At 55.0% G+C, this 27,587-nt stretch overlaps 2 protein-coding genes across 15 annotated transcripts; one reads left to right on the top strand and one right to left on the bottom strand.

The window, feature by feature from the left end:
• Positions 1-506: 506 nt before the first annotated feature.
• Positions 507-24,786, top strand: UBXN11 (UBX domain protein 11). Of its 14 annotated transcripts, none has more exons than XM_032300935.1 (15): positions 609-712; positions 3,466-3,571; positions 4,348-4,376; positions 5,023-5,121; positions 9,269-9,336; positions 9,854-9,908; positions 10,331-10,407; positions 13,279-13,405; positions 21,204-21,418; positions 21,695-21,772; positions 22,706-22,826; positions 22,943-23,046; positions 24,201-24,274; positions 24,351-24,491; positions 24,571-24,786. In XM_032300935.1, the coding sequence occupies exons 2-15, from the start codon at positions 3,501-3,503 to the stop codon at positions 24,773-24,775; spliced, it is 1,464 nt and encodes a 487-aa protein (XP_032156826.1). In that variant the 5' UTR covers positions 609-712; positions 3,466-3,500; the 3' UTR covers positions 24,776-24,786. The 14 variants fall into 14 exon arrangements, with proteins under 14 accessions (XP_032156833.1, XP_032156828.1, XP_032156826.1 ...); XM_032300934.1 differs by having other exon boundaries at positions 9,269-9,369; XM_032300930.1 differs by having other exon boundaries at positions 9,269-9,381.
• Positions 24,787-25,517: 731 nt separating this feature from the next.
• SH3BGRL3 (SH3 domain binding glutamate rich protein like 3) lies at positions 25,518-27,322 on the bottom strand. The gene is given in 6 exon segments (XM_032300946.1): positions 25,518-25,975; positions 26,123-26,290; positions 26,862-27,025; positions 27,028-27,154; positions 27,156-27,280; positions 27,283-27,322. Coding segments are annotated over 6 exon segments (675 nt in total). The 5' UTR covers positions 27,308-27,322; the 3' UTR covers positions 25,518-25,909.
• Positions 27,323-27,587: the final 265 nt, after the last annotated feature.

The raw sequence follows: 27,587 nt of genomic DNA, 5'->3' as shown, positions 1-27,587 counted from the left end.
CTAATTCCAAAGTTCGTGCTCTTAACTGCCTTTAGCTGCTGTGGTGACTGAGTTAATCCAACACAATTTTACAGATGAGGCTCACGGAGGGGAAATTGTCTTACCCAATTCTTAAAAAAAAGAACTAGAATTTGTGCAAATCTGGGCGCAAATCTGGTCAAGGAATTATCACAGAAACTCAGATTTAAGAAACATTTATTAGTTCCTTCCTTCAAAACAACAACAACAAAAAACATTTATTAAGTACTTGCATCATTGCAATCCATCCTCAAAGCGAAGTACTGTAATACTGACCATATGGGGAAACAGGCTAAGAGGGATAATTCCCCCCAAGATCAATTTAGCAAAATAGCGGCACTGCCGGGATCACACATTCAGGTCCAGAGGCTTCCAGCAATTTCATTAATCTAATACCAGGTTCCTTCCTCCCACACCTGTGGGTATGAAACAACAACCCCGCCCCCCCATTTCCCTCGACTTGGAGCCCGCTCAGAGCGGTGCATTCTGGGATTCGTGGTATCCCACGAAGAATGCCGACTCTGTGGGCCAATAGAATCCGAGCGTAGACGACTGTATTCCCTCCCCTCTGCGGTCTGCTGGTTGCTCAGGCCGCCCTCAAACCAGCCAATGAGAAGTGCACGGGTCCTGGTCGCCTAGGAAACCGCGTGACAACAAGATGGCGGCACCGCTGGACGGCTAGCGGCCCTGCTTGGTGAGTCTGGCCCAAGACCTTTCTGCTCCTGGAGTCCCCACGCAGGCTGGAGCCCGATCCCCGAGAGCTCCGAGGGCCCGCGAGCTCCGCGGCTCCCACCGGAGAGATTCGGGACCCTGCTTGCTATGACTACGCTTGGAGGCGGGAGGAGGCGACACGGCTGCCAGGGCTGGATTAGGTCGTGATAGACGTCGCTCGCTGGGCGCGTCCTTGGGGGCATTAGGGAGTGACTGCTGGCAGCAGGTCGGACTGTGTCCTGCCAGAGCGCTGGGCCTTGGGGGTGACGGACAGGCCGAGGAGGTGTGAAGAAGGATGTTTTAAGTCAAGCACAGCACTAGTTCGGTCCCAAAGATGTGGAGGCATGGTACACAGCTTTGCTCTTAGAGCCAGGTCTGAAGTGGGTAACAAACCTACCTTAAGGAGCTTTCGGCCTGAGGGGAAGCCATAGTCCTGCACTTGGAAGCCCCAAAGTGAAAGAGGTAGACAACTCTGTCCTCAGGGCTCCCCATTCTGAAGGAGGAAGAGACACACCCCTGCCCTCAGGAGTCCCCCCAAACGGGTGGGGAAATGCAGCCTTTGCCCGCAGTGTCCCCTGTAATCTGGGAGAAAATTAACCTGGAGACAGTGTCTGATTGGACTGGAGTGACACTGGAAGTAGGAAAGTCAGTTGGGGGCCATGTGACAGTCCCCAGAATAGGCAGTGAGACTCCCACTAGGATGGCCGACAGTGGGCATGGAAAGGGGCAGCTGTGTGTGAGAGAGTTTAACCTGCAGGGTGTGGTGTAAGAGGGAAGATGGTGTAAGAGGGAAGGAAGGAGAGAAAAATGTTCTGGTTGGGTGACGGGGTACCATCAAGAAGGGAGAAGTTGGAGAAAGTGAGTTTGAGGAAAGATTTGGGTTTGGTTTAGGAATTTTTTTTCCCTCTATGGCAGCTTTATTGAGATATAATTCACCTACTATATACTTCACTCCTTTACAGTATAAATTTCAATCATTTCTAGTATATTGCAGTATATATTCCATTTATATGAAATGTGCAGAATGGGCAAGTCTATAGAACAGAAAGTAGATTTGTGGTTGGCTAGGAAAGAGGGTGAGGGCTAGAGGGTAAGTGGGAGGTGACTGCTAAAGGGTACAGGGTCTTTTAAGGCTGATGAAAATGTTCTAAAATTGTGGTGATAGTAGCACAGCTCTGTGAATATACTAAAAAATTTACACCATAAGAGGGTGAAATATGTGAATTATATCTCAAATGAAAAAGCTTGCATACTGTATAATTCCTTTTATATAACTTTTTTGAAGAAAGTTATGGAGATGGAAAATAGCGTTCTGGTTGCCAGTGGTTAGGGCTGGGGGAGGGGTGCAGGATGGGTGTGACTTTATAAAGAGGGCCACAAGGGATATCTTGGTGGGTCTAGAATAGTTCTGTATCTTGATTGCAGTGGTAGTTACCCATGTGACTTGACCTATGTGATTTAATCTGCCCATGCAATCAAACAGCATAGACTTATACATACAAACTGTATTAAAAATGTCAGTGTCTACCACCCTGAACGCGCCAGATCTCGTCTAAAAAATGTCAGTTCCCGATTTTGATATTATACTGTAGTTATATAAAATGTAACTATTGAGGAGAGAAGGATACAAAGATCTTTCCTAATTTCCTGTGAATCTATCATAATTTTCAAATAAAAAGCTAAAATATAAGTGAAAAACAAACTGAAGGGGGGAAAAAAGAGCTGGCCAAGGGAAGGGTGCAGGTAGGAGTTGGGGGTTGAGGCAGTGGGGACACACGTGCATTTGAGGCATTGCTAGCAGTTCAGGTGGCTCAAGTGTGGGAGGTGGCAAGATGGGAGATGAGCCTGGGCAGCACAGTGAGACTCCATCTCCAAAACCTCCCTAGTAGAGGTCCTTTGGTTCTACATATTAGTGACTTAATCTGCTTCATTTACTGAAAAGAGTAGTAGCCTTCAATGATGTCCCTCAGATGTACTCTTTCCAGAAGGAAGAGGGAAGGAAAGGAAACGAACATTTATGAGTGCCTTCTATGTGCCAGCAACAGCAAAAACTCAGAGCAGCCCCAGCTCACATTTTTCAGTGCTTCCTTTGAGCTTGGTGATGGGCTGGACGTTCTCTGTTCTCTCTGAATCTGCTCAGAACCCTGCCTGTGTCCATACTATCACTACTCCTATTTTACACTAAAAGAAACTGAAGATGGGTTGCTCCAGTGAGTGACAGAATCTGGTGTCTTAATCTTGGTGTCACATAGACTGTGTCTTGATTGAATCCTGTCTGTGGGTTGCCCTCTCTGGCTCTGAGATGTTGGGAGTGGCACCTGGTTTCTGTTGGGAGGGAAGGAAACATTTGGGCTTTGTGCCACCCAGCTCGCTGATGGATAGACAGCCTCCTGGGTAGTAGTGTTCCCAGGCTGTAAGTGTGAGGAAGTCCCAGGCTTCTGACTCATTTCTGCATTCCATCCCATCCCATCCTCACTGTCCTTTCCCAAGGACCACCAGGCCAAAGGTCTCTCGGGTTAGAGTGGAGAGCTGTATTCCCAGAAGAGCAGGCAGGTAACAGAAACTTCTGGAAACCTCTGTCGGGGCAGTGGATGAGGCAAAGTGTACTTCTGCATACACAGTGCTTCCCATTAGGAAGAGGAGCCAGGGAAGAGGAAACTTCAGGCTACCCCCTGGGCCTGGAGCCCTGAGTCTGTCTCCTCTGTCCCCAAGGGCTGACTTCCTGCATTCCTCTAGGGAGTTCCTGACAGCTGGATTCTAGAAGTGGAACTATGAGCTCACCTTTGACCTCCCTTAGCAAGACCCGGAAAGTGCCCCTGCCCTCGGAACCTGTGAATCCTGGGTAAGGAGCCAGCCTTGGGGGTCTTTCTATCCCTGTCCCTGTGTCCTCTTCCATCCTCGCATGGCCAGAGGACAATGACTCCTAGTGTCTTGGGGAATACAAAGAAGGGTCACATAGTCTTCCCTGACCACTGTCTTTTTCTTTACATTTTCTTCTGGGGCGCCCAATTTTGGATTTGAGCATAAACTGGATTGTGCTTTTAGTAAAGTATGGGGCCTGTAGGAGTGGCTTAGCATCCCATCTGTCTGTTCCCTGTTCATTGATTAATTCTGCAAACACAGATGGTCTATGGACCCATCCTGGGCCAGGCTCTGTGTAAGGTTCTCAGTAAAGGAAATCTTTTACATCTGTCTAGCACTTTCATGTTTTCAAAACATTTTTTACCTCTCTCTTCCTTCTTGCTCTTGGGAATACCACTTTGCATCATTCTAAGGCCTAGAAGATTCAGAGAGGTGAAGGGACAGGCCTCAGCCTTTGCACAGCAGAGCTGGGGCTGAGCTCATGGGCTCTGCAAGCCTTGTAGTCTTCCCACCTAATACTCTGCCCTTCACCCCTTCCCCATCCTCCACCATTGGGCAGAGTCAGACACCTTGAAGCCTGTCTTCTGGCTCACCCCAGACTGGGGCTGGGATTTGGGGCTGGAAGTCCTCAGGAGGCAGAGGCCTGTTTCCATCTCTTTGAGCTTTGGCTGAAGTCTGGTGCCCACAGCGCTATCCCTGGTATCATTCCAGGGGTCCTAACTTATATTTCTTCCTTCTTCCTGCCTGGGTTCCCAGGAGGCGAGGAATCCGCATCTACGGAGATGGTAAGTGTGCCCTGCCTTCATGCCCTCTTCGCCTCTCATGTGCCTGCACCTCCTACAGTTGGGCTGATGGAGAGAAAGCACGCGATGAAGGCCCTTATCAGCTGGAGCAGCGGCCTCCACCGTGTTATCTGCAGCTCCTGCCTCTTCTCCTTGAGGGCTGGGCTTCCCTCCTGGAAGCTCTCATATTAGGAGAGCCCACACCCTTGGCACAGATATTGCCACCAACATTTGAAACCCTTGACCGACTGTAGGACTGGCTAGTGTGTGCCCAGAAACCATGTGAGGGCCAAGAGATTACCCAGCCCTCTTCCCCCCTCCAGCCTCCTCCAGCATGACAGCCTTTTCTCCCGGGAGGCCAGCCCACACATTGCCACCCCGACTCCTGTAGCTCAGGCCTTTGGATCCCCGCCCCTCAACACCCCACCGTGGCATTGGCATTGGCCATGCAGGTCCCCTGGGAGCTGGGCTGGAAGAACTCCAAGAACAGGCCCCTTCTGGTTGGATCCTTGCTCTGCAGCCTTGCGAGTTCTCTCCTCATACTCCCTGAGGTGCAGTACATAGGCAGCTTCGCACTGGCCAGGGCCCAGGGCCTGAGTTTCCTCTAGGCCTCGGCCCAGAGCGGTGACCTAGGCATCCCTGTCTGCAGAAGATGAGGTGGACACGTTGAGTGATGGGCGTGGCTCAGAAGAAAAGATCTCAATCCCTTCCTGCTATGGCGGCATAGGTGCCCCTGTGAGTCGGCAAGGTGAGAGCAGAGGCCTGAAGGGGTCTGGGTCCCAGCAGCAGGAGGGGGCCTCAGAGAAAGGGCAAGGCGGGGGGAGGCATGGCCCTTCCTCTCGCCTGTTGGGTCTGAGGCAGCTTCTCCCACTCCTGGCTGATCGTGGCCAGGACGTGACTTGGCATAAAGCCATACAAGCCCCACCCTTAGCTCAGGAGACCTGGCCCAGCCCCAAGCCAGGCTGTGGCTGTAGTTACCAGGTATGATATCAGTGGGCCCAGGATTCAGGGTCAGAGAGGGATGAAGGGCCCGAGGATAGAGCTCAGCTTCCTGCTTCTGCAGGGCTCTGGCAAGGCCCAAAGCCACCTAGCTAGCCCGCTTAGCGTGGTCTACACCGTTTGCAGAGGGCTGTGGCAATGCAATGGAGGGCTGTGGCACCTCCATGAGCTCATGGAGGTGCCTCAAGTGGGATGGGGCTAATCAGAGTGGCTTCCCAGAGGGGGGATTTAACAGGTCTGAGAAAAGGGGAGATGTGGGCAGGCAGGGATGAGCTGCACTGAGTGCTGGGCGGCATCTGGGGTTGCTGGGACTGAGGTTAGCACTTTCCACAAGCTCGCTAGCCGTGGTCTTGAGCAAGCAACTTCCCTTCTCTTTGTCTCTGTTGCCTCCTCTGTGAGGCAGGCATGGGAACATTGAGGGCAGCGTGTTGGGAGGATTTGATGAGACGCTCCTTGGAGGAAAGCCCCTAGCCAGTGCTTGTCACACGGGGTGCTCAGAGGGGTGGCTGCCGATTAGGAGGCCAGCCCTAGGGAAGGGCCTGCCAATCCTCCGCCATGTCCCTCCATTTTACCAGTGGAGGGAATTGAGGCGGAAAAAGAGGCAGGAGGAGCCTGGCCTAAGGTCCGGCAGCCATTTAATCACAAAGCCGGGATCTCCTACACCCTGGCTGGGGTCTCTTTTTTTTTCTTTTTTTTTTTTTTGAGACAGAGTTTCACTCTTGTTGCCCAGGCTGGAGTGCAATGGCGCAATCTCTGCTCACTGCAACCTCCGCCTCCTGGGTTCAAGCAATTCTCTTGCCTCAGCCTCCTGAGTAGCTGGGACTACAGGCATGCGCCACCATGCCCAGCTAATTTTTGTATTTTTAGTAGAGATGGGGTTTCACCATGTTGACCAGGATGGTCTCGATCTCTTGACCTTGTGATCCACCCGCCTCGGCCTCCCAAAATGCTGGGATTATAGGCGTGAGCCACCACACCCAGCCCAACTTTTTTATTTTATTTTTTTGAGACAGAGTTTTGCTCTGTTGTCCAGGCTGGAGTGCAGTGGTGTGATTATGGCTCACTGCAACCTCAGCCTCCTAGGCACAAAGAGTCCTCCTGCCTCAGCCTCCCAAAGTGCTGGGATTACAGACATGAACCACCACACCCAGCTGGGTCACGTTCAGTAGTAACGACAGCAAGCAGGTTCTCTCTTTAAAAGAGCTACAGGTGTCCTCTCCCTGCTTTCCCCTGTCATCCCCTCCTCTCCCACTCCCAGGCAGTATCTCTCCCTACCAAGGTAATATGAAGACTGGTCTGTCCTGTTTCACTTCTCTGCCAGCAGCATCCTACACTGTCCACTGCTCCTTCCTTCTCAGGACCCCTACCAAGCTCTTAGGCACCAAGCTGCTGCCCTCCCATTGCCTGTTGCTCCTAGGCTCTGCCTCTTACCTGTCATCACCAGCTCCTTCTTTCCCCTACAGCTTTTTTTTTTTTTTTTTTTTTTGAGACTGTCTTGCTCTGATGCCAAGGCTGGAGTGCAGTGGCACAAATCACTACTCACTGCAGCCTCCACCTGCCAGGCTCAGGCAATCCTCCCACTTCAGCCTCCCAAGTAGCTGGGACTACAGGCACTCAGCAGCATGCCTGGCTAATTTTTGTATTTTTAGTAGAGATGGGGTTTCACTATGTTGCCCAGGCTGGCCTCGAACTCCTGGCCTCAGGTGATCTGCCTGCCTTGGCCTCCCAAAGTGCTGGGATTGCAGGTGGGAGCTACCGCACCTGGACACTCAGCTTTTCAATGTGATGTTCCTCTGGCCTGGGTTCTCCTCTGTGTCCACTGTGCCCCAGTGAGCTCACCTGTACCCCATGTGCAGACAGTTCCCAAATGTTTCTGTGTCAATTAAGACACATTTAACTATAAGTCAAAGAAAACCCTTCCTCACCCAACAGGAACATTAGGAAGTTTTGTTATCCCACATGCGGAGAAGTCCTAAAGAGGCAGCTCCAGGGGTGTTAACTCAGTGACTCAAAGATGACATCGGGGCTCAGGTTTCTGCATCTTTCCATTGAACCTGCCTTGACATGTCAGCCTCATGTGGTTGCACAATAATGTCTGCAGTTCCTGCTTCGTACGTAGAAAGGACAGTGTCTGGGGGAAGAAAAAGAAAAGGCCTGCTTCTTCCTGTATGTTTCTCTTTTCTTCATTCTCATACTTTTTTTTTTTTTTTTTTTTTTTGAGACAGAGTCTCACTCTGTCACCCAGGCTGGAGTGCAGTGGTGCGATGTTTGCTCACTGAAACCTGAAACCTCCACCTCCTGGGTTCAAGCAGTTCTTGAGTAGCTGGGATTACAGGCAGGTGCCACCATGCCGGCTGATTTTTGTACTTTTAGTAGAGACAGGGTCGTGGCATGTTGGCCAGGCTGGTTTCAGACTCCTGGCCTCAAATGGTCCATCTGCCTCGGCTTCCCAAAGTGCTGGGATTACAGGCATGAGCCACCAGGCCTGTCCCATTCTCATACTTAAAAAAAAAAAAAAAATTATTTCCCACACTACACAGATGTAAAACTTTTTATTTTGAAAAAATTTTCAGCATACAGGAAAGTTGAAATAATAATATAGTGAATACCATACATTCTCCATCTAGGTTGAACAACTGATTATGTTTCTGAGTGTGGTGGCACGTGCCTGTATCCCAGCTACTTGGGAGCTGACGTGGGAGGATTACTTGAGCCCAGGAGGTCGAGGCTGCAGTGAGCTGTGATTTTACCACTGCACTCCAGCCTGAGCAACAGAACAAGACCCTGTCTCAAAAAAGAGGAGACAAGGCTGAGTGAAGTGGCTCAGACCTGCAATCCCAGCACTTTGGGAGGCCAAGGCGAGAGGATCACTTAAAACCAGGAGTTTGAGACCAGCCTGGACAACAAAGCAAGACCCTTTCCCTACAAAAAATAGTTTAAAAAAATTGGTCAGGCGTGATGGTGTGCAGTTGTAGTCCCGGCTGCTTGGGAGGCTGTGGTGGGAGGATTCCTCAAGCCCAGGACTTCAAGGTTGCAGTGAGCTATGGTTGTGCCACTGTACTCCAGCCTGGGCAACACAGCAAGACTCCATCTTTTTTTTTTTTTTTTTTTTTTTTTGAGACTGAGTCTTGCTCTGTCACCAGGCTGGAATGCAGTGGTGCCATCTTGGCTCACTGCAACCTCTGCCTTCCAGGTTCAAGCACTTCCTCTGCCTCAGTCTTTTGGGTAGCTGGGACTGCAGGCATGCACCACCACGCCCAGATAATTTTTGTATTTTTAGTAGAGATGGGGTTTCACCATGTTGTCCAGGATGGTCTCGATCTTTTGACCTCATGATTCACCTGCCTTGGCCTCCCAAAGTGCTGGGATTACAGGCATGAGCCACCGCACCCGGCCAAGACTCCATCTCTTAAAAAAAAAAAACAACCAAAATTAAAAGTGACATAGACATTTTGAAGAGTCCTGGCTACTCGAATTCTGGCTTTATCTGGCGGTTTGCCCATGCGGTGTTTGCCTCACTCCTCTATCTGCCCTTTTGCCTACCAACTGGACACCAGATTTGGAGGTTTGATTAGACTGAGGGTGAAATTTTTGGCAATGCTTCAGGGTGATGTGGCCCATCTGTTACACCACTTCCTTGTATATGTTAGACAAATTACTCGATCCCTCTATGTATGCCTCAGTTTCCTAAAATAGTTCATTTACTTCATGGGCGTATTTCACTGATTACATGGGGCTGATCTAAATGAAGTGTTTAGAACAGTTCCTAAGATGCCAGTGGGAGCTGCTGTCAGTTCTTTAATTTCCATTCCTGCAGCCCCTGCCCTCCTCCCTCCACCCCCACAACTTGGCCTCAGCTCTAGGCCTGGGCTCTAAAGACCTTGTCTGCTTGGCAGTCCCTGGATTCCATGACTCGGAGCTGATGGCCTCCATGACGAGGAAGTTGTGGGACTTGGAGCAGCAGGTGAAGGCCCAGACTGATGAGATACTATCCAAGGTGGGGCCCCAGGTGGGAGAGGGCCAAGGGCTGGCTTGAGAGGCAGAGGGGCTGGGCTGGGGAGGCCAGGAGTTGGACTAGGGCGGGTGGTTCTAGGATCATCTCCCCCACTGACCTGCCCAGTTTGAGGACCAGGTGTGTCCTGGGCCTGATCTTGGTCCCTGTGATCTGAGCCGAGAGGCTGGGGGCAGGGTCTTCCCCTCAGCTGAGCAGGGCCCAGTAGACCCTGGATTGGGTGGAGCAGCAGACTTCTGAGCAGAGCGCGGCACCCCCAGATGCTGGGGTCCTCAGGTGTGAGCTGTGCCTCTCCCCACTCAGAGGAACCTCGAGGGTTATCTGAGGTCCAGGAGCAGTGGCTGTACCAAAGGGTGGCAGGGGCTGACTGCTCCCCAGTGTCCAATGTAGGGAAAGTTCTGGAGCTTCCCGTCTGGGCAAGGCTCTGGGAACCACAGGCCCTGTGCTCACCCTGTGTCTTACGCTACAGGATCAGAAGATAGCAGCCCTGGAGGACCTAGTGCAGACACTCCAGCAGCACTCGGGTAGGAGGCTCTTGTGGGGCTGGTCTGCACCCTGGGTGAGGCACCTCCCCTGGGCCTGGGGTTCCTGGAATCTTGGACAATGGCTTCTGGCATCAAGAGCATCAAGCTGACTGCTGGGTGGGGTGTGGACAGCTGAACCCACAGAGGGGCTGTGACATATCCGGGACAGTGCTGAAGTCACTCCGTGCCCTCCTGTGTGGGTCTGAGTCCTATTTGAAGTGTGGAGGACAAGAGGCTCTGAGTGGGTGGCGGCCTTCTAGAGCCCATCAAGGCACCCACCACAGGGTCAGGGGAGAGGTCGGGGGGCCAAGAGGCAGTTCAGGGGATCCCCAGAACAGTTTCTCCAGGTGACCCTCAGGGCAGAGCTGACCTGGCAGTGTCTTGTTGGGGCAGCTGAAGCCCATCCCTGTCTTTCCCTGAAGCCGAGGTGACCCTGCAGCGGCAGGAGGAACTGGAGGTGATGTGCGTGCAGCTGCAGCGGCAGGTCGGGGAGATGGAGGTGAGCGCGGTGGGCCCCGGGGATGCGGGCAGCCAGCAGTCCCCAGCTCTGTGCAGCACACCCTTTGGGAACTAGGTCCGAGCCCACCTCTCTGGGCCCCTCTTCGTCCCATCCCACCCAGGGCCCTGCCCTGCATTTCCCTACCCAGGACTGGCCCAGAATTTAAAGAGCCAGGGAGGTGTCCAGGGCTGGGGCACACCCCTGCTTTGGGGCCTGACCAACACTCTGAAATGCCCCTCCCCTGCTTAGCAGACCTCATGGCTCCCACTGGACTGAACTGCACAGTCCTCACCATGGCCCCCGCAGGCCGGCCCCTGTGTGCCTCTTCATCTCATCTGAACCACTCTGCCCTCCAGCCATGAGGCCCTTCCTCCCAGTCTGTGACCACTTGGAGCTCTTTCTCAACTCAGGGCCTTGGGCCATGCTGTTCTCTCTGCTGAAATGTTCCCCCACCTCCCCCTGGCCAATTCCACTGTCCTCAGTCATTCTCCCGGGGCCTCCTCAGCAGGTTCTCCATCCTGTGCTTCCTCAGTTTCTCATCTCGCTTCCCTGTGGGACTCTGAACTCCATGAAGGAGGGAGCAATTTCCTTCTGTTTACTGCTGTGCACCCAGGACCCAGGACTGAATTGGTTAAGCCATTTGCTGCCTCTGGCTGTGACTTCTGCTCACTGGGAACTCAGTTAATCCAGTCACCTGTCTTACCCCCACTCACAGAGCCATTCAAACAGCAAAGGAACTAGAGGGACACTAGGCACAGGGAAGGGTCCCAGGCATGCATACGTCCTCTGTGTCCCCCACCCCTCCATGGGCCCTGCCGGAAGTTCTTCCTGGGATTCAGCCTCTCCCTCTCCATGCAGAGTTGGCTTCCAAAGCCCTGATCTAATTTAAGACCTCGGCGGCAAACCTCCAGGTGCAGCTGAGAGCCCTTCCTGCTCCAGGCTGTTTGTACCTGGGGCTGTCCCTGAGCAGTGGCCACGGTTTGAGGGCTGTGCCAGAGCCTCAGGGCAGGGGGCATGACTGCCCTTGCGTGCATCCAGCCACCCAGTTATCACTTCATTCATTTAACAGCCTCATCTGGAGGATCTGCCTGGGGTGGGCCTGGGGCAGAGCATGAACAAGACAGACATGGTCCCTGCCTACGTGAGGCTGCCAGACTGGGGGAAGGGGGACAAGCGAGTACACAGGTACACAAGTACAGAAAATGCTGGTACATGATTAAATGAATGACACCACCAGGCATGGTTGCTCATGCCTGGAATCCCAGCCCTTTGGGAGACTGAGGCGGGCAGATCACCTGAGGTCAGGAGTTGGAGACCAGCCTGATCAACATGGAGAAAACCCATCTCTACTAAAAAATACAAAATTAGCCAGGCATAGTAGCACATGCCTGTAATCCCAGCTACTGGGAGGCTGAGGCAGGAGTACCACTTGAACCCGGGAGGCAGAGGTTGTGGTGAGTCGAGATTGCAGCATTGCACCCCAGCCTGGGCAACAAGAGTGAAACTCCGTCTCAAAAAATAAATAAATGGATGACACCCATAGAGGCACACTGGGGGACCAACTGTGGGAGTGACATGTCTGGTGAGTGAGGAGGGGATGGGGGAAGAGGATCCAGGCCTTAGAGAGGAAAGGTGCCACGTCCCACCACATAACTTGGCTCATGGTTGGTGGCTGTGTAGAGAAAGAAGAGAAAAGAGATCGTAGGGGCCGAATCACCTTGGAGCCACCTGTGGTGACAGTTGGATCCTGTCCTGAAAGAATGGGAAGCCATTGAAGGGCTTTAGTTTGAGAAGTGACATGACAAAAAGACCACCCTGCTCTGTCAGGGTGGGTGGGTGGGTAAGGAGAGGACAGAGGGAGGCAGGTGTGGCCCTGGATTGTCCGGGAGAAAGGTGATGGTGGCTTGAACTAAGGCGGTGGTGACAGATGGAGCCCAGCAGACGGGTTCCAGGCTGCATTGGAGGGGACATCCCAGGCCTTGCAGGTCATTGTGGAGGAATGGGCCACAGAGAATTCCCCAGGTGGATGGGGTGTCATTTCCGGAGGCAGGAAAACCTGCAGCGAGGGGGTGGGAGCCACGGTGATTAGACATCCAAGCGTAGACAGTTGGATATGTGAGTCTGGAGCTCAGGTGAGATCTGCATATATACAAATTTGGGCTCTGTCCATATGTATTTGGGAGAATGTGTGGATGGAGCTGGGCTCTCACCAGTTGGTGTTGGATGGGGAAACGGTGAAGGAAATTGGAAAGGAACAGCCCAGGAGATGGGAGGAAAACTAGCAGATAGAGATAAAGACAGACACGTGCCTCTGCACTTGGTGACGGGAAGGCTGGCAGTGGCTGCACGTTGAGCAGTTTCAGAGTGACGTGGCGATGGAACTAGGTTCCTGTGGCTTGAGAAGAGAAGAGGGGTGTGGACGTTAAGACAGTTCAGAAGTTTCCTGTGGCAGAGGGGATGTATGGCCAAGCCCTAGGGAGGCTGGCACGTGGGTCACATCCCTCAGCCCTGCCTCCTCCTCACACTGGCGCCAGGCCACGCGGCTCCTGCAACAAGCAGGCTGACTTTACCAAGCCATCACGTGGGCCGGGCACCGATGTGGGTGATCTTACTGAGTCCTCCTCATAAGCTTGTGTGGCAGGCAGTGTCATCTCCATTTTATAGAGGAGGAGTCTGAGGCTCTAGGGGCTGAAGTGGCTTTCCAAGGTCACATCCAAGAAGTGGCAAGATACACCCCACTCATCCCTTTGTTGGGTCAGTTTGGGGGCCCTGTCGCCTGGGGATTGAGGCTGGGTTCTGGGCTGACACCGCCTTTCCCTGGGAAGGGGCTGAGCTGACAGTGCCCTGGAATCTCCCCCTTCTTTTCCACAGCGGTTCCTCAGCGACTATGGCCTGCAGTGGGTGGGTGAGCCCATGGACCAGGAGGACTCAGAGAGCAAGACAGTCTCAGAGGATGGCGAGAGGGACTGGATGACGGCCAGGAAGTTCTGGAAGCCAGGTAGAGTAGGGCATCCCCCAGGCCCTCTTCAAAAGGAATTCTCCAATAGCTTGCTGTTGGCCAGCAGCTCCCCAGAGGCCCATCTCATTCATGCCCTGGCCCCCCACCTAAGGCGCCCCGGAGAGCCCACACCTTGCCCCTGGCACAGTGCAGGGGCGGCCTCGGCCTCCATCAGTGAGCACTTAACCTGCTGGCCCATTTCTCCCCAGTCCCGCCTCTGCTCTCTCTTGCTCATCTGTCAGAGACCCAGAGATACAAGAGGTAGCAAGGCCTCATTTGCCTCAGGTTGCACAGTCTACAAAATGTCACCCATCTAGAAGCTGTTGCCTTTAACAAGCAATAATCCTTCTGGCCGGGTGCAGTGGCTCACGCCTGAATCCCAGCACTTTGGGAGGCCGAGGTGGGCAGATCATCTAAGGTTAGGAGTTCAAGACCAGCCTGGCTGGTGGCGAAACCCTGTCTCTACTAAAAATACAAAAATTAGCCGTGTGTGGTGGCACATGCCTGTAATCCCATCTACTCAAGAGGCTAAGGCAGGAGAATTGCTTCAAGCTGGAAAGCGGAGGTTGCAGTGGGCCAAGACTGTACCACTGCACTCTAGCTTGGGTGGCAAGAGTGAAACTCCGTCTCAATTAAAAAAAAAAAAAAAAAGCAATGCTTCTGTTCTAGAAACTGCTCCCAGATTCCCAGGCATGGCCTCCCTCTCCAGGTTCGCTTATGGACATTGGAATCCACCTACTTCTGTGGGCCCCCACCATGTCTTCTTTTTAACTTGGCCGGTAATATCTAGAGGGATGTTCCCCCCACAGTCCCCTCCTATGGATTTGGGTCCATAGAACTGGCCATTTCTGAAAACCAGGCCCATTCTCTTCAAAGAATGGAGATTGTCACCCAAAAGATGCTTCTCCAGGCACTAGAGTAAGGCACACCTGGGCCCTCATCTCGATGCCACCTCTCATCCCAGGTGTGACTAGGGCAGGTGACCTCCTTTCTCTGAGCCTCGCTTCATCAACAAAACAGGAGTGTTCTCCTTCCCTGGGAATTACAGGAGCAAACGAGTTAAACACAGAACGCTTGGCTCTGGACTTGCAGCCATTGGCCTGACAAACAGGAGCCCTCGTTTCCAAAGTCAGAGGGCAGGGGTGGTCCCCCGGGAACAGGAGCACAGCTCCCAAGGGGCCCATTTGGAAGATGATGACACCTTCTTGGTTTCCCGTCTCCTGCTAGGTAAAAACCCAGACTCCAAACAGGAGAATCCTGCCTCCTGTTTAGGCTTGGGCTGTGGCCAGAGCCCCCCAAATCTCAGGGTGCAGCACCCTCACCACTTGTTCTAAAAACCTCACTTCCCATTTGTGCACCATTTGCAGCTTTTGTTTTTTTCTTGTTGCTCAGACTGGAGTATAGTGGCGTGATCTCGGCTCACTGCAACCTCCACCTCCTGGGTTCAAGCAATCCTCCTGCCTCAGCCTCCCGAGTAGTTGGGATTACAGGCACCTGCCACCATGCCTGCATGCCTGGCTAATTTTTGTATTTTTAGTAGAGACAGAGTGTTGCTATGTTGGCCAGGATGGTCTCGAACTCCTGACCTTCTAATCTGCCTTCCTCAGCCTCCCAAACTGATAGGATTACAGGTGTGAGCCTCCGTGCCTGGCCATTTGCAGCTTTCAAAGAATTTTCTTTTTTCTGGTTTTTTTTTTTTTTTAAGGCAGGGCCTCACTTTTGCCTAGGCTGAGTGCAGTGGCACAATCATGGCTCACTGCAGCCTCAACTTCCTGGGCTCAAGCAATCCTCCTACCGAAGCTGTCCGAGTAGCTGGGACTGCAGGCACGTGCCACCAAAGCCAGCTGATTTTATTTTTTGTAGAGTTGAGGTCTTGCTGTATTGCCCAGGCTGATCTTGAACTCCTGGATGCAAGTGATCCTCCTGCCTCAGCCTCCCAGAGTGCTGGGATTACAGTTGTGAGCCACTGTGCCCCGCCAGCATCTTCATAGCCTTCATAGCCTTGACAGGGGCAGAGGTTATTCCATTTCACAGATGGGTAAAGGGAGGCACTTAAGGAGTCTATGGACTCATTGAGGGGAGAGGGAAAAGACTTAAGGCTGAGAGCCCATCCAAAGGCAGTTGGTCACCAAGGCAGAAGATGAGATGATGTCCGGCTCGAGGGTGGGGATGGTGAGAAGGTGCTGGCAGAGAGATTTAGGTGGAATTCGTGGCCCTGGTATCTGTACATGAGGGGGACTGGAGGAGTCAGGAATGACTCGAGGGAGCACAGCTGCGGAGAAGATGCTGAGTCCATTTGGGACATAGCAAAGCTGGACGCTATGCAGCCTGGATGTTTCTGGGAAGGGGAGCGTGGCCCTGCTGCCCAGGACACTGTAGGCCCTGGCATGCCAGCACCAAAGCTCTAACTGAACCCAGGGTGGGTGTCATGGGGAGAGTTCTCCAGGGAGCCCTGGTGTGAGTGTGAGGTGAGGCCCTATCAGGTGGCCGCAGGTGCTCTGAGAATGTATATCCTGAGTCTAGGCCAGAGGCTCCCTAGTGTCGCACCCCAGGCCCTGCCATGGCAGGTGGGGCTCAGGCTTCAGGTGGCCTGCCATCTTGTTGCCAGGCAGCCTTCCTCCTGGCCAGGGCCACGTCCCTGCTCCTTTCCTGATGGCTGGTTTCTGGACCTGGCCTTGTGGATTCCTACTCTGCCCTGATTGGTTGGTTGTTCTCTGAGTGCCTCAAGTCAAAGTCACTTGTGAAAAACACCGCCACTCCATTGGAGGCCCTGGCCACATGGCCCCCTCATGCCTTTTCTTCCTTCTTTTGTTTTTTGATTTTTTTTTTCAGCTTGGGAGGGGCCTTGATTCAGCTCTTCCTGCCAGATGAATGACATGTGTTTCATCACTAGCAGCTTCTGTTCCTGGGATTTCTCTCTACCCTGCATCCCCATTCCTCTCTCCCCAGGTACCAGTCTGCTCCTGCCCAGGGCCCTCAGGCTCACAGCCCGCTGGCCTGATGCTCACTGATCGCTCTGCTCTCCCTCTCTTGGAGAGGCTCCCACAGGCACTGGGGTGGAGGCTCGTGGAGTGTGAGCCAGAGCCGTCTGTGCTGAGCCAGGGGGGATGATTCAAATGTTCTGGAGTCTGGGACTCCTGCCTTAGGGAGGAGGGCCGGTGGGGGCGTGCAGCGGCCCAGCAGTGGGGAAACCGTGCAGAGGCTTGGCCTCAGGCTGGATTGCTCACTCTCCTGCTCTCTCTGCCAGCTTCACAGAGGATGATGCTGTGCCAGATGCTTCAGGGTCCTCGGAGACATGAAAGGGACAGTCCTGCTCTGGTCACACACCACTTGGGCCAGGTGTTGGGTCTCGGGGCTGAGAGCTCTGGTCAGCTCTGAGGTTCTCGCTTCCCTCCCCCTGGCACTTTCTGAGCTCCTCACTCCCTGCTTCCTGTTCCCCTGAGAATCCTGACCCTCCCATCCCCGTCTGAGGTCCCCACTTCCCCTACCCCAGTCAGTCCCTGCCTCCCTCTGTGGCTCCACCTCTCCTTGCCGGCACCTTGAATGCCTCCCTCCTTCCTCCCGAGCCCCACACTCCTGAGTCTGGTTTGGAGAACCCCTGACTCCGCATCCTGTGTGACTTGCCCCTGGGCCTGCCCTTCAATGCCCCCAGCCACAGCTGCCTGGCCCAGCTCCTCCCCACCTACACTTTTACATCCAGCCATTGCTCCCGCTCTGTCCCCACAGAGTGCCTTGCCCCATTCTCTCTCCCCTGGTCAGCAAACCCACCTGCCCTGTGTGGACTGTGCTGCTGCTGTGGCTTTGTGGGGAGGGCTCTCCTTGAGGGAAGGGGCTAAAGGCTGTGGCTGAGGCGGGGTTCAGGTTGGGTCAGACCCCAGATCGGCAGCTTGCTGACCCCCTCTGAGTTCCTTTCCTCCTCAGTCGTGCTGAAGTGTTCCTAGGGCCACAGAATGGATGTGGTGATGAACTGTGACAGCCACTGTCACCTAGCTGTTGTCATGCTTGTCCCAGTGCTTGGCACATGGGCAAGGGCATGTGTCGCTGTGTGTGATTGGCTGTGATGCCCATGTGCCCAGGCTCGGATGATTAGAGCATGCTGTGACAATTGTCTGCACAGGATGAGGTGGGGACAGGGTGGTGCGTAGCTCAATGGCAGGGACCAGAGAGAGCTGCGGGTGGGACCCAGCAGGCCTGAGTTCAGATCCTGCCATGCCACAGGCTTGCTGAGTGCTCTGGCAGTGACCAGCCCCGCAGGGCCTCCTTTCCTGCACTGGCCCTTCTGAGGAGCAGAGTGACTGCAGGAAAGTGCCCAGGGTGGGGCCGGCTTGCAGGTGTGTGGTAACAGTGGTTCCACTTCCTGTTGCAACTGTCTGCCTGAGGGTCGGGCAGGCACAGGGAGGGCGGCACCACGTGAGCTGCTGGGGCGCCACGGCACTCGTGCAGTGAGGGGCTGCCAGCTCTCCACTGAGATGGTAGGGTTTGGCCCGCTTCTGGGCTCCACAACCCCCTCAGTGATACTTACACATGCCATTGTCACTGTTTGCCGCCCTTTTGTCTTCACTCTGGGCGTGGCCTGGCAGGACCCTGTGCATGAGTGACAGGGCCCAGCAGAGCACAGGTGCTCCTGTTCTAGTGGCCCAGCCACTCTGGGCCAGGCCCAGGGCTCAACGCTCCCGAGTTCAAGGGGTACCCAGCATGGCTGAAAGGCAAACAAGCAAGCAGATAGCAGTGGCCTGTGATGAGGGCAAAGGGAGCCGGCCCAAGGGCTGCAGGCATATCGCCTCAAGGTGGGCGGAGGGTGGGGATGCTCCTAGCAAGGCTTCAGGAGGAGGTGGGGGTGAGTGGGAGCAGCTTGCGCCGACGTTGAGTGGGTGGTGCTAGGGACAACAGTCACCATCTGCCAAGGACTTCTTCTGAGCCTCACAGCAGCCCTGTGAAGCTTGGGAGCTTTTATTGTCTTCATTGTACAGAAGAGGAAGCTGAGACCTATAGAGGCCCAAGGTCACAAAGCTTGGAAGTGCCCTTCAGTGCCCAGCAGAGAGCAAGGGGAGGGGCATGTTGAGGGGAGGCTGGGTAGGCCAGGTGCTAAGTAAGGGTCTTGGGAGTTGGGCCAAAGAGCTTAGACTTGACCTCCCTGCTCCTCATTTTAATATGCTCATGGGCTCTCAAAGTTGGATGAGGCCTCAGAGGTGATCTCCCAGCATTGCCACCCTCCCTGGAAAAGGGACCCCAGTAAGCAGCCTCCCAAGAACCAATATTGAGAGGCAGCCTACGTGATCACTGACCACTGAGGCTGAGTCACTTGGGCCCTGCAGGCTGCATGATCTGGGGCGTGACACCTCACAAGGCCCAGTTTCCTCATCTGTAAAACGGGAACAGTGATGCCTGCCTTCCGGTGCTTGGCACAGGGTCATCATTGAGACAGGTTCACCAGCTGGAGCTTGCAGGCAGCACAGGGTTCTTACCCTCTCCCCATTGTTCAGAAAGGACAGCTGTGGCTGAAAGAGGAAATGCCTCCCCATTGGAGTTCTGCTGCTAGCTCAGGGCAGGCCTGGGACTTGCCCTCTGACCTTCCTCACCCTGTGCGACACCCCCCCCACCCTGACTGCACCTCTCTCCATCCACGAGTCAGGCCTCTGTTGAACCCTTGTGGGGTGGTGGCGGCTGACTGGCTTCGCACAGTCCTGCTGTGGTAGCTCTTCCTGTCTCATTCTTTCAGTGCTGGTTTGCCCAGAGCTGTGGTTCTTCCTGGCCCCAGTCTCATCTCTATCACATCCAACGCCTGCTGAACCCACCCGCTTTTACTTCTTTAAGCCAGGGCCATTTTCTTGGCAAGCTTCTCTCTTCCCTTTCATAGTTTCTCTGCATCCTCCCTGTTCTGACCCCATCCCATGTCGATGACCCATGTTCATCAGCCTGAAAAAGCCCTGGCCCTGGGAGGTGGCAGGAGTACTGGATTACGAGTTGGTATATTTGGTGCTCTTCCTGGCTCTGTCTGGTCTGATCAGGCCATGTCATCTGAACTTTCTAGGCCTCACTTTCCCCATCTATAAAGAGGAGGGAGCCCTGGCAACAGCAAGACCCTGTCTCTACAAAACAAAAACACATTTTTTTAAGTAGCAGGGTGTGGTGTCACCTGCCTGTGGTCCCAGATACTCGGGAGGCTGAGGTGGGAGGATCAATTGAGCCCGGGAGGTCAAGGTTGCAGTGAGTCATGATCATGCTGGTGCACTCCAGCCTGGGTGACAGAGACCATCTCTCAAAAAGAAAAGAAAAAAAAGAGAGTTGAGACTGGCGTTGTATGAGATGATCTGTTCTGCTACAATTTTCAGGTTCGCCAGTTTGGTTTTAAAGTAGTTGTTAAAATAATGTCTTGATATCATTCTGTTAGGTGAGTTTTTCCTGGGAAACCCCAGGAGGAGGTGGGGGCAGGGATAGCCTCTTCAACAGTAGGAAGTATAGGGGAAGGAGAAGGCCAGCTGGGGCCTACCGTTTCAGCCGCTGCAAAGGCAACAGGAAACACATCTGCACCTCCCTGGTACCGCCACTGCACTGCTGAGGGGAAGGGAATTCAGTCCCCAGAGCCCTGACCCACTTCCTGCCGCAGCCTGCCTGTCCTGTTGAAAAACAGCCTCTCTGAGGCCCCGAAAGTTACTGGTGTGTGGTAGCGTACACCTGAACAGATGACTTACTTGGGGGCCAGGTCCCATCAAAGATGACACAACAGGCCCCTGGTCTGTCCCCAGCCAGCATCCACCTGCCCTCCACCTTTCTGCTCTGTTATCTGTCACGGCTGTCCCCACCCTCCATCTTTTCCCCCGAAGCCAGTGCACAGCTGTATGCGCCACACATTTTTCAGAAGAGGAGGCCAGAGCTTCGTCAGTTTCTCAAAGGGGTCTGTGACCCAGAAATAGTTGCACAACCTAAGGTCTGTCCCATATCTGTTCTGTCCAGCAGCTGTCCCTACATCCTCCCTAAAAGCCATCTGTCCCTCTTCTGACCTCCCTCTCCTGATGGTGCAGATGAGTGGGAAAACAGACTTGAGAGTCATCCCTGGCTCCCTTCCTAGTTCCTCCTTTCATTTACCACATGGAAGAGTCATTTTTCAGCTCTGTGGGCCTGTTTCCTCATGTGTAAAATGGAGATAAACAACCCCTGCCTCATAGCCTCAGGGTTGGCCTAAGGACCACATGTGCAAGGTGGAGTTGGACACAGTAGCAAACATGGACAGGGTGCGTGTTCCAAGCTGGCTCTTAACGTGGTCATCCTGGAGACTTACAGCCATCTTAGGGGGCAGATACTACTGTCATCCCATTCTAGAAGACAATGCTGCAGCATAAGCATTAAATGACCGGTCTAAGGTCACACAGGTAGAAGTGGAGGAGCTGGGATTTGAACCTGGAAGACCTTGATCCAGAGCTGGGAGCTCTGCCCTGTGCTTTTCAGCTGCCAACCCAGTGCCTGACACAGATCTGAGATCAGGTCCTGCTTTTGCTGCCTACTGCTGTGTCCCTCGCAAGCCATGTAACTTTCTCTAACCCTCCGTTTCCTCATCTGAAAAATGGAAGTGATTATAGCCCCTACAGATGGGCTTGTAAGAAGTGGGGATGAGATATGGATAGTAAACCCCTAGCACAAAGTAAGTGCTCAATAAAAGACAGCTGCTCTTATTATCTAGCGTTAGTTGTCCTTCCCTTTCCCCAGGCAGTTACTTAAGGAGACACTAAGACCACTGCCAAGCTTGGGAGGGAGCCGCAGAGGCCAGGGCTCATAGGTGTCTGTCTGTCCTCTTTGCCAGGGGACTCACTGGCACCCCCTGAGGTGGACTTTGACAGGCTTCTGGCCAGCCTGAAGGATCTTAGTGAGCTGGTGGTAGAGGGTGACACCCAGGTGACACCAGTGCCTGGCGGGGCGCGGCTTTGTACCCTGGAGCCCATCCCGCTGAAGGTCTACCGGAATGGCATCATGATGTTCGACGGGCCCTTCCAGCCCTTCTACGATCCCTCCACACAGGTAGAAGTGGTGTGGGGGGCATTGTGCTAGTGCCCCTGCTCTCCACTGTTAGTTGGGGATGATGGAGCCAGCTACCCCCAGGCCCAGCCTGCCCTCCACAGGGCACCCAGGCCAACGCACGACCTACAGAGGCCCCTTCCCAAGCCCTGGTACTCAATGTTTCCAGAGGGTGCGGCACTGGGTGACCCCAGATCCAGGGACTGGCATCCAGACCAGTGGCAGGGCAGGGTGGGTGCAAGCCCAGGCCACCCCTTCACTTTTCCTCTCCCCTTACAGCGCTGCCTCCGAGACATACTGGATGGCTTCTTTCCCTCAGAGCTCCAGCGACTGTACCCCAATGGGGTCCCCTTTAAGGTGAGCTGCTCCTCAAACCATACTTTTGGAGATTTTGCATGGAGTGGGTATACACAGCCTCATGAAGCAACTCCCATTCTGAGGGGCACCCCAGCCTTCCAGGAGGATGAGCCTGAAGCCCAGCTGGGAAGGGAGTGGAGAGGCTGAGCAGCAAGCAGCGCCCTCTGCTGGCATCATGGAGACAGCCTTGGCTGCGGGGCCACTGCCTTCTAGTCCTCCCCAGCATTCAGGATACCTTGACAAGCTGCGGTCCCTGCAGAAGTGGCCCGGCTTCCCCCAAGCCTCCTGAAGCTATCTGGGTAGGGTGGGAGGCAGGGCTGTGAGCCACAAATGCAAAGCAGAGGGAACAGATGTTGGGACTCAAGGACAAGGTAGAGCTGGCCTGTGGGTAGGTGCCACCACTGGAGCCCATGAGGCTATGTGTTCCAGAGGGTAGTAGGTTAGTGCTGCAGCGAGGGCATGTCAGGGAGGGAGCATGTTGCCACCAGAGCTCAGGAAACAGCATGAGTCATGCCTGGGGGCGTTGAAGGCATCTGTGCCACCATGGGGGCCTCGTAGCTATCCCTTGATGAGGGAAGTGGGGCGCCATGTATGATGATGGGGTTTGTGCTGCAGACTGGACAAAAGCAGGGTCTTCGTCCTCTCCTGAGCCCCTCACACTCTGTTTTCCTGGTAGGCTCCTGAGATGGGGAGTCTCTGAGGGTGTCAGTACTGCAGATTCAGCTAGTGTGGATGGGGTGCTTGTAGGAGCAGCAGGGCCCAGGGAGGTGACATTAGAATGAACTGCGGCTCTCCTGAGGCCTGGGTTTCCTCATCGTTAAAATGGGGGTTGCATTAGGCCATACCCTGGCGTGTGTTTGGGCAAATAGCGATGAAAGTGGGGCAAAGGGCTGAAGAGCTGGGCCTGCTGCTGTCTCCCTTCTTTCTTGCCAGGTGAGTGACTTGCGCAATCAGGTCTACCTGGAGGATGGGCTGGATCCCTTCCCAGGTGAGGGCCGTGTGGTGGGCCGGCAGCGGATGCGCAAGGCCTTGGACAGGGTGGAGGAGCACCCAGGTGAGTTTGGCCTCCAGGCTGAGCCAGGGCTCGGGGAACTGAAGAACAAGCTCCAGGCAGGCTCCAGCACCACTCACAGTCCCTCCTGGGCCTTGGTTCTCAATGCCCCCCTGCAGGCTCCAGGATGACTGCTGAGAAATTTCTGAACAGGCTTCCCAAGTGTGTGATCCGGCAAGGCGAGGTGATTGACATCCGGGGCCCCATTAGGGATACCTTGCAGGTGAGGCCAACCCTGACTCCCCCAGCCCTCCTAGGGGAACTTTATCACCAGTCCTGGTCCAGCTGCCAGAGCAGTGTCCTATCTGGAGACTCAAGCTAGAGGCCCCTATGAGTCCCTCAGAGCTGTTGCTCCACTGTCTCCTGAAAACTGTGAGGCTGGTGAGGGCAATGGCTGGGCCCCAGGAAGCAGCTGGGTTGGTTTTAAGAGGGCTCAAGTCAGAGTCCAGGCCAGGGGCGAGCCCAATGCCCAGGCCACCGCATCAAGGTTTATGCCAAAATATCCAACTCAGTACTGGGTACTCCCTTTGTGGTGGCCCTACAGGCCCCTCAGACTCTACCTGGCCCTCATCATTCTGTCTCCTCACTCCCTATCCTGCTTCTCCTTCTAGGTGTCCACCTGTGAAAGGCACCAAACCTGTTTCTCAGGCCTCCTCTGCCTCCCTTACCCACACATTGCTAAGTCCTGTCTGGTCTGTCCATCCCCAGAACTTCTCCCAGATGCATATCTTCTCCCCATTAGCAGCACTCACCACCCTGGTCTAGGGTCTAGAGTCTCTCTCCCAGACAGCTGCCTCCAACCGCCACTCCTGCCCCTGCTGACCATCCTCCAGGCTACCTTTCCTGTTGAAATCTTCCAGTGGTTCTTGGTATAAAGCCGGGTTCCTTATGCTGGCACTCAAGGCCCATCCTACATTGCCAGGCCCCTCCACACACCAGCTTTTTCATTTCAGTCCAATTGATCCCCAGCTTCAGCCACACACAGTGCTGGCAGTTGCCCAAATGTATCACCTCTTCTAGGAAGCTTCCCCTGACCCCAGGATCTTCGTTGATGCTGTCTGGAATATCCCTGCACCCATTCCATTTCTAAGAACTCGCACTCATCCTTCAGTCACAGCTCAGTTGTCATTTTCCAGGAAAGCCTTCCCTGACCCCAGGCTGCGATAGGCTTCCAGCCTGGTCATCATCTGTCTCCATTAGACAGAGCCTCCTTCCCTTCCATTACCTCTCCTCTGGCCTTGGTTCATACAGAACACCCCCTCCCGGTTTGCTCATTGGTCTCATCTGTCCCTGGTCAAGGATGTGTCCCTCTAAGGATTGCGGGGATGACTCAAATGGGGCCTAAGGCTCTGTTCCATCTCCGTTGATACCTTCTAGAACTGCTGCCCATTGCCTGCCCGGATCCAGGAGATAGTGGTGGAGACGCCCACCTTGGCTGCTGAGCGAGAGAGGTGAGGGCAGGACGGGGAGGTGAGGGCCTGGGGGTGTTGGGTCACTGGAAGCGCTGATGGCCTCTGGGCTATGCAGGAGCCAGGAGTCGCCCAACACACCGGCACCCCCGCTCTCCATGCTGCGCATCAAGTCTGAAAATGGGGAACAGGTCTTCCTACTGATGATGCAGCCTGACAACACCATCGGGGATGTGCGAGCCCTGCTATCGCAGGCCAGGTGGGGTCAGGGCCGGGCTGGGGCCGCAGAGGGGCTCTGGCCCCACTGCCCAGCCTGATCTGCTGTGCCTGGTCCCCAGGGCCATGGATGCCTCTGCCTTTGAGATCTTCAGCACATTCCCGCCCACCCTCTACCAGGACGATGCACTCACGCTGCAGGCTGCAGGTCTTGTGCCCAAAGCAGCACTGCTGCTGCGGTCACGCCGAGACCCGAAGTCCAGCCTGAACTTCAGTTCTGGTCCTTGTCCTGGGCCCGGCCCCAGTCCTGGCCCCAGCCCCCAATAAAGCACCGCCCCTGCTGCTCCGCCAGGCTCTCAGGGGTGGGCCATCGCGCCAGGCATGTAGGAAAGGCCTGGGACCAGCTGGGCCAGGGAGAGGGCGGTGCCGACCCGCCCCTTGGTAACTTGAGCCCCAGCTGGCGGGCTTGGCTGCTGGGTCTTTGTCTTCTAGGTTCCTCTTTCTCCCAAGAAGGGCTAAGCAGATCCTGTGAAGGGAGGGATGCAGTGGAGGGAAGGAGCTGGCCCCAGCTGGGGCAGCAGAGCCTTACTGTGAATGTGTGCAGCCAGCCGATACCTGTGCACAGAAAGGCACAGACCCACTCTTCAACTCGTGGGGACACTTCAACACTGCACAAAGCCATTTTGCCACTGTGGGTGCCCACCTCCCATGACTCATACTTAGCCATTCTGCTCCAACACAGGCAGGCGCATGGGATGGCCACACTCGCTGACAGGCATGCAAATGTGCAGTACACACAAAGCACAGCGTGATGTGGACACCATCACATGCATGTGAACTGGAGGGTGTCCCAGACATCTCCAGAAACCACTGATCCATACAGGTATGTGTGTGCCAGACATATCCAAACACATGCACTAACATGGAGGTGTACTAACATGGAGGTGACAGTCCCATGAGGACAGCTCTACCAACCTTCCCACAGAGCACAGCCTCAGCACAGTCACAACTACCAACCTTACCCAGGGCAGGGACCCAGGAGGCCCAGGCCACAACCAAACAGATACAGTGCCAATGGAACAGGACATTTAATTGTCTCTAGGGTCCTCCTTGGAGAGGGATTGCGGGGCCTTTGGCAGAGCTCTGGCTGATGGAACCAACAGAGGTGCCCATCAGCCAGTGTCAGGCAGGATGGTGGTCCCAAGGCTTGGCTGGGGACAGCCAGCATTTGGGGCTGTTGCTTAAGACAATTTCTAAGACTAGTGGATAAGGAATGTTGCCTTTGAATGGAGAAGGGGGGACTACATTTACAAGGGAGGAGAAGTGGCCTGGGTTGGGGGAAGGACTCTAAGGTCAGGTTAGGAATGACAGGGAGTTGGTCACAAGGTCCTTCATGGCCAGGTGAAGGCTGGGGGGAGTGTGGTGATGGCGTCCAGCAGGGGAACTGTGGGCAGGCTTGACTCAGGCCAGCTTCAGGAACTCTTGCAGCGTGTTTTGTTCCACGGCCTCCACGAAGAGCTCATAGTCCTGGGGAAGGGGAGGCAAGGGGTGGTCACCTGAATGCAGGAGGCCTAAGTGCTTTGTGGCACTTGGGCCTCCTGCATTCAGGTGACCACCTGATCTAACCCTGGCCAGAGTCCTCCTCCAACACTCCCCCCAGCCCCCAGTTCATACCCCACAGTACTGGTCCCCGTTGACAATCTGGGGTGGGGTGGCCTTGGGGTTGCCCGCCAAGGCTCGCATCTCATCCCTCAGGGCGTTGTCCTGGGAGATGTCCACTAGCTGGTATTGGATGCGCTTCCCATCCAGGATCCGGGTTACCTCGCTCTGCTGGGACTTGATCTGGGGACAGAGGGTGGGCAGGAGTTAGTGGATGGGCTGGAGGGTTAACGGGGGGAACTCTGGTCAGGTTGAGAGGCTGTGACCGGGAGCTTTTGTCCCCCCATCCCCCTCCACACAAGGGGTGGGTTCTGGCCTCTAGGAGTTGGGAGGGTGAGTCAGGCTTGAGGTAGTGCAGATGAAGAGAGGGATCATCAACCACGGGGAGGGGGTCAGAGTAAAGGGAAGTGAGATTAGGCTCAGGGTGGGGAGGGCAGGGCAGGATCCCCAGGCCCCGGAAGAGCAGGCTGCAGTTGTGGTCAGGGTCAGGTAGTGGGAGTGCAGAGAATGGGTGTGGGGTTGATGGGGGATGGGCGCGGGCAGTTAATGCTGCGGCTGCAAAGGACCCAGGATGCCCGCCAAGACGCTCAGAATGGGGCCTCGGGACTGGATTCGGGAGACCATGCCCAGCACCTCGCCGGCGCCCCCTACCCACCCCGCCCCTGTCCTGGGGGCGGGTCCGGGGCGCTAGGGTCCGAAACACCAGGACACAGCCCTGCGTTCTTCCCCAGCGCCAGTCCAGGCGCACACTTACTTCGCGGGAGCCGGTGACCGACGTGCTGTAGACGCGCAGGCCGCTCATGCTGGGGATACGCGGACAGGCCGGTGGGCAGAAGGCGGTGGTAGCGGCAGCTGCACTGCCGGTAGACTACGCCGCCGCCGCGCTCGGGAGCGGTTTCCTTCCTGCTCCGCCCGCAAGTCATCACGCTCGGGACCAATGGGTGGCGTGGGCAGGCGGGGCTGGGCCTGCGCGACACCGCCCCGCGCGCCGAAGGCCCCCTCCTTTCCCCCCGGTGACCAGACGTGCAGAGAGACCCGTCCCACGCAGAGCCGCCCCTTCTGCGGCTGCCCTGCTAGTCGTCTTCGGCCCTTCCCTGATCTGGAGCTCAGTGTGTGACTGGGGAGAGGCTGAATGGCAGCACAGGCCTGGAGAGGGTCTGGCAGGGGCCTCCTCTCCAGCCTCACACAGGTTTGGTGCATCCAACTCCCCAGCCCCGAGAGCCGCCGTCTCCAGGAGGAGGTGACTTAATAGTACAATACAGCGTAGCTTGGGGCTTTGGAAGGCTGGAGCTGCTTTCAAACCCAAGTTCCCAAACTAAGGAACCTTGCTCCAAGGGAACCTGCCCCCCACCCCCGCCCCGACTAACCCTGGGGGATAGGAACCAAGGACAGCAGAAAGAGCCTGTGCTTAGAGATTTTCCTTCAAGTTCCTCTCCACTCAGATGAGAAGGTTTACACAAGGAAGGGTGGTGGCAGGACG

The sequence above is a fragment of the Sapajus apella genome, unplaced genomic scaffold (assembly GCF_009761245.1).
Source record: "Sapajus apella isolate SASKATOON/1434 unplaced genomic scaffold, GSC_monkey_1.0 scaffold43, whole genome shotgun sequence".
In the NCBI taxonomy this organism is placed as follows: Eukaryota; Metazoa; Chordata; class Mammalia; order Primates; family Cebidae; genus Sapajus; species Sapajus apella.
This window is presented reverse-complemented; position numbering and strand designations above follow the sequence as displayed.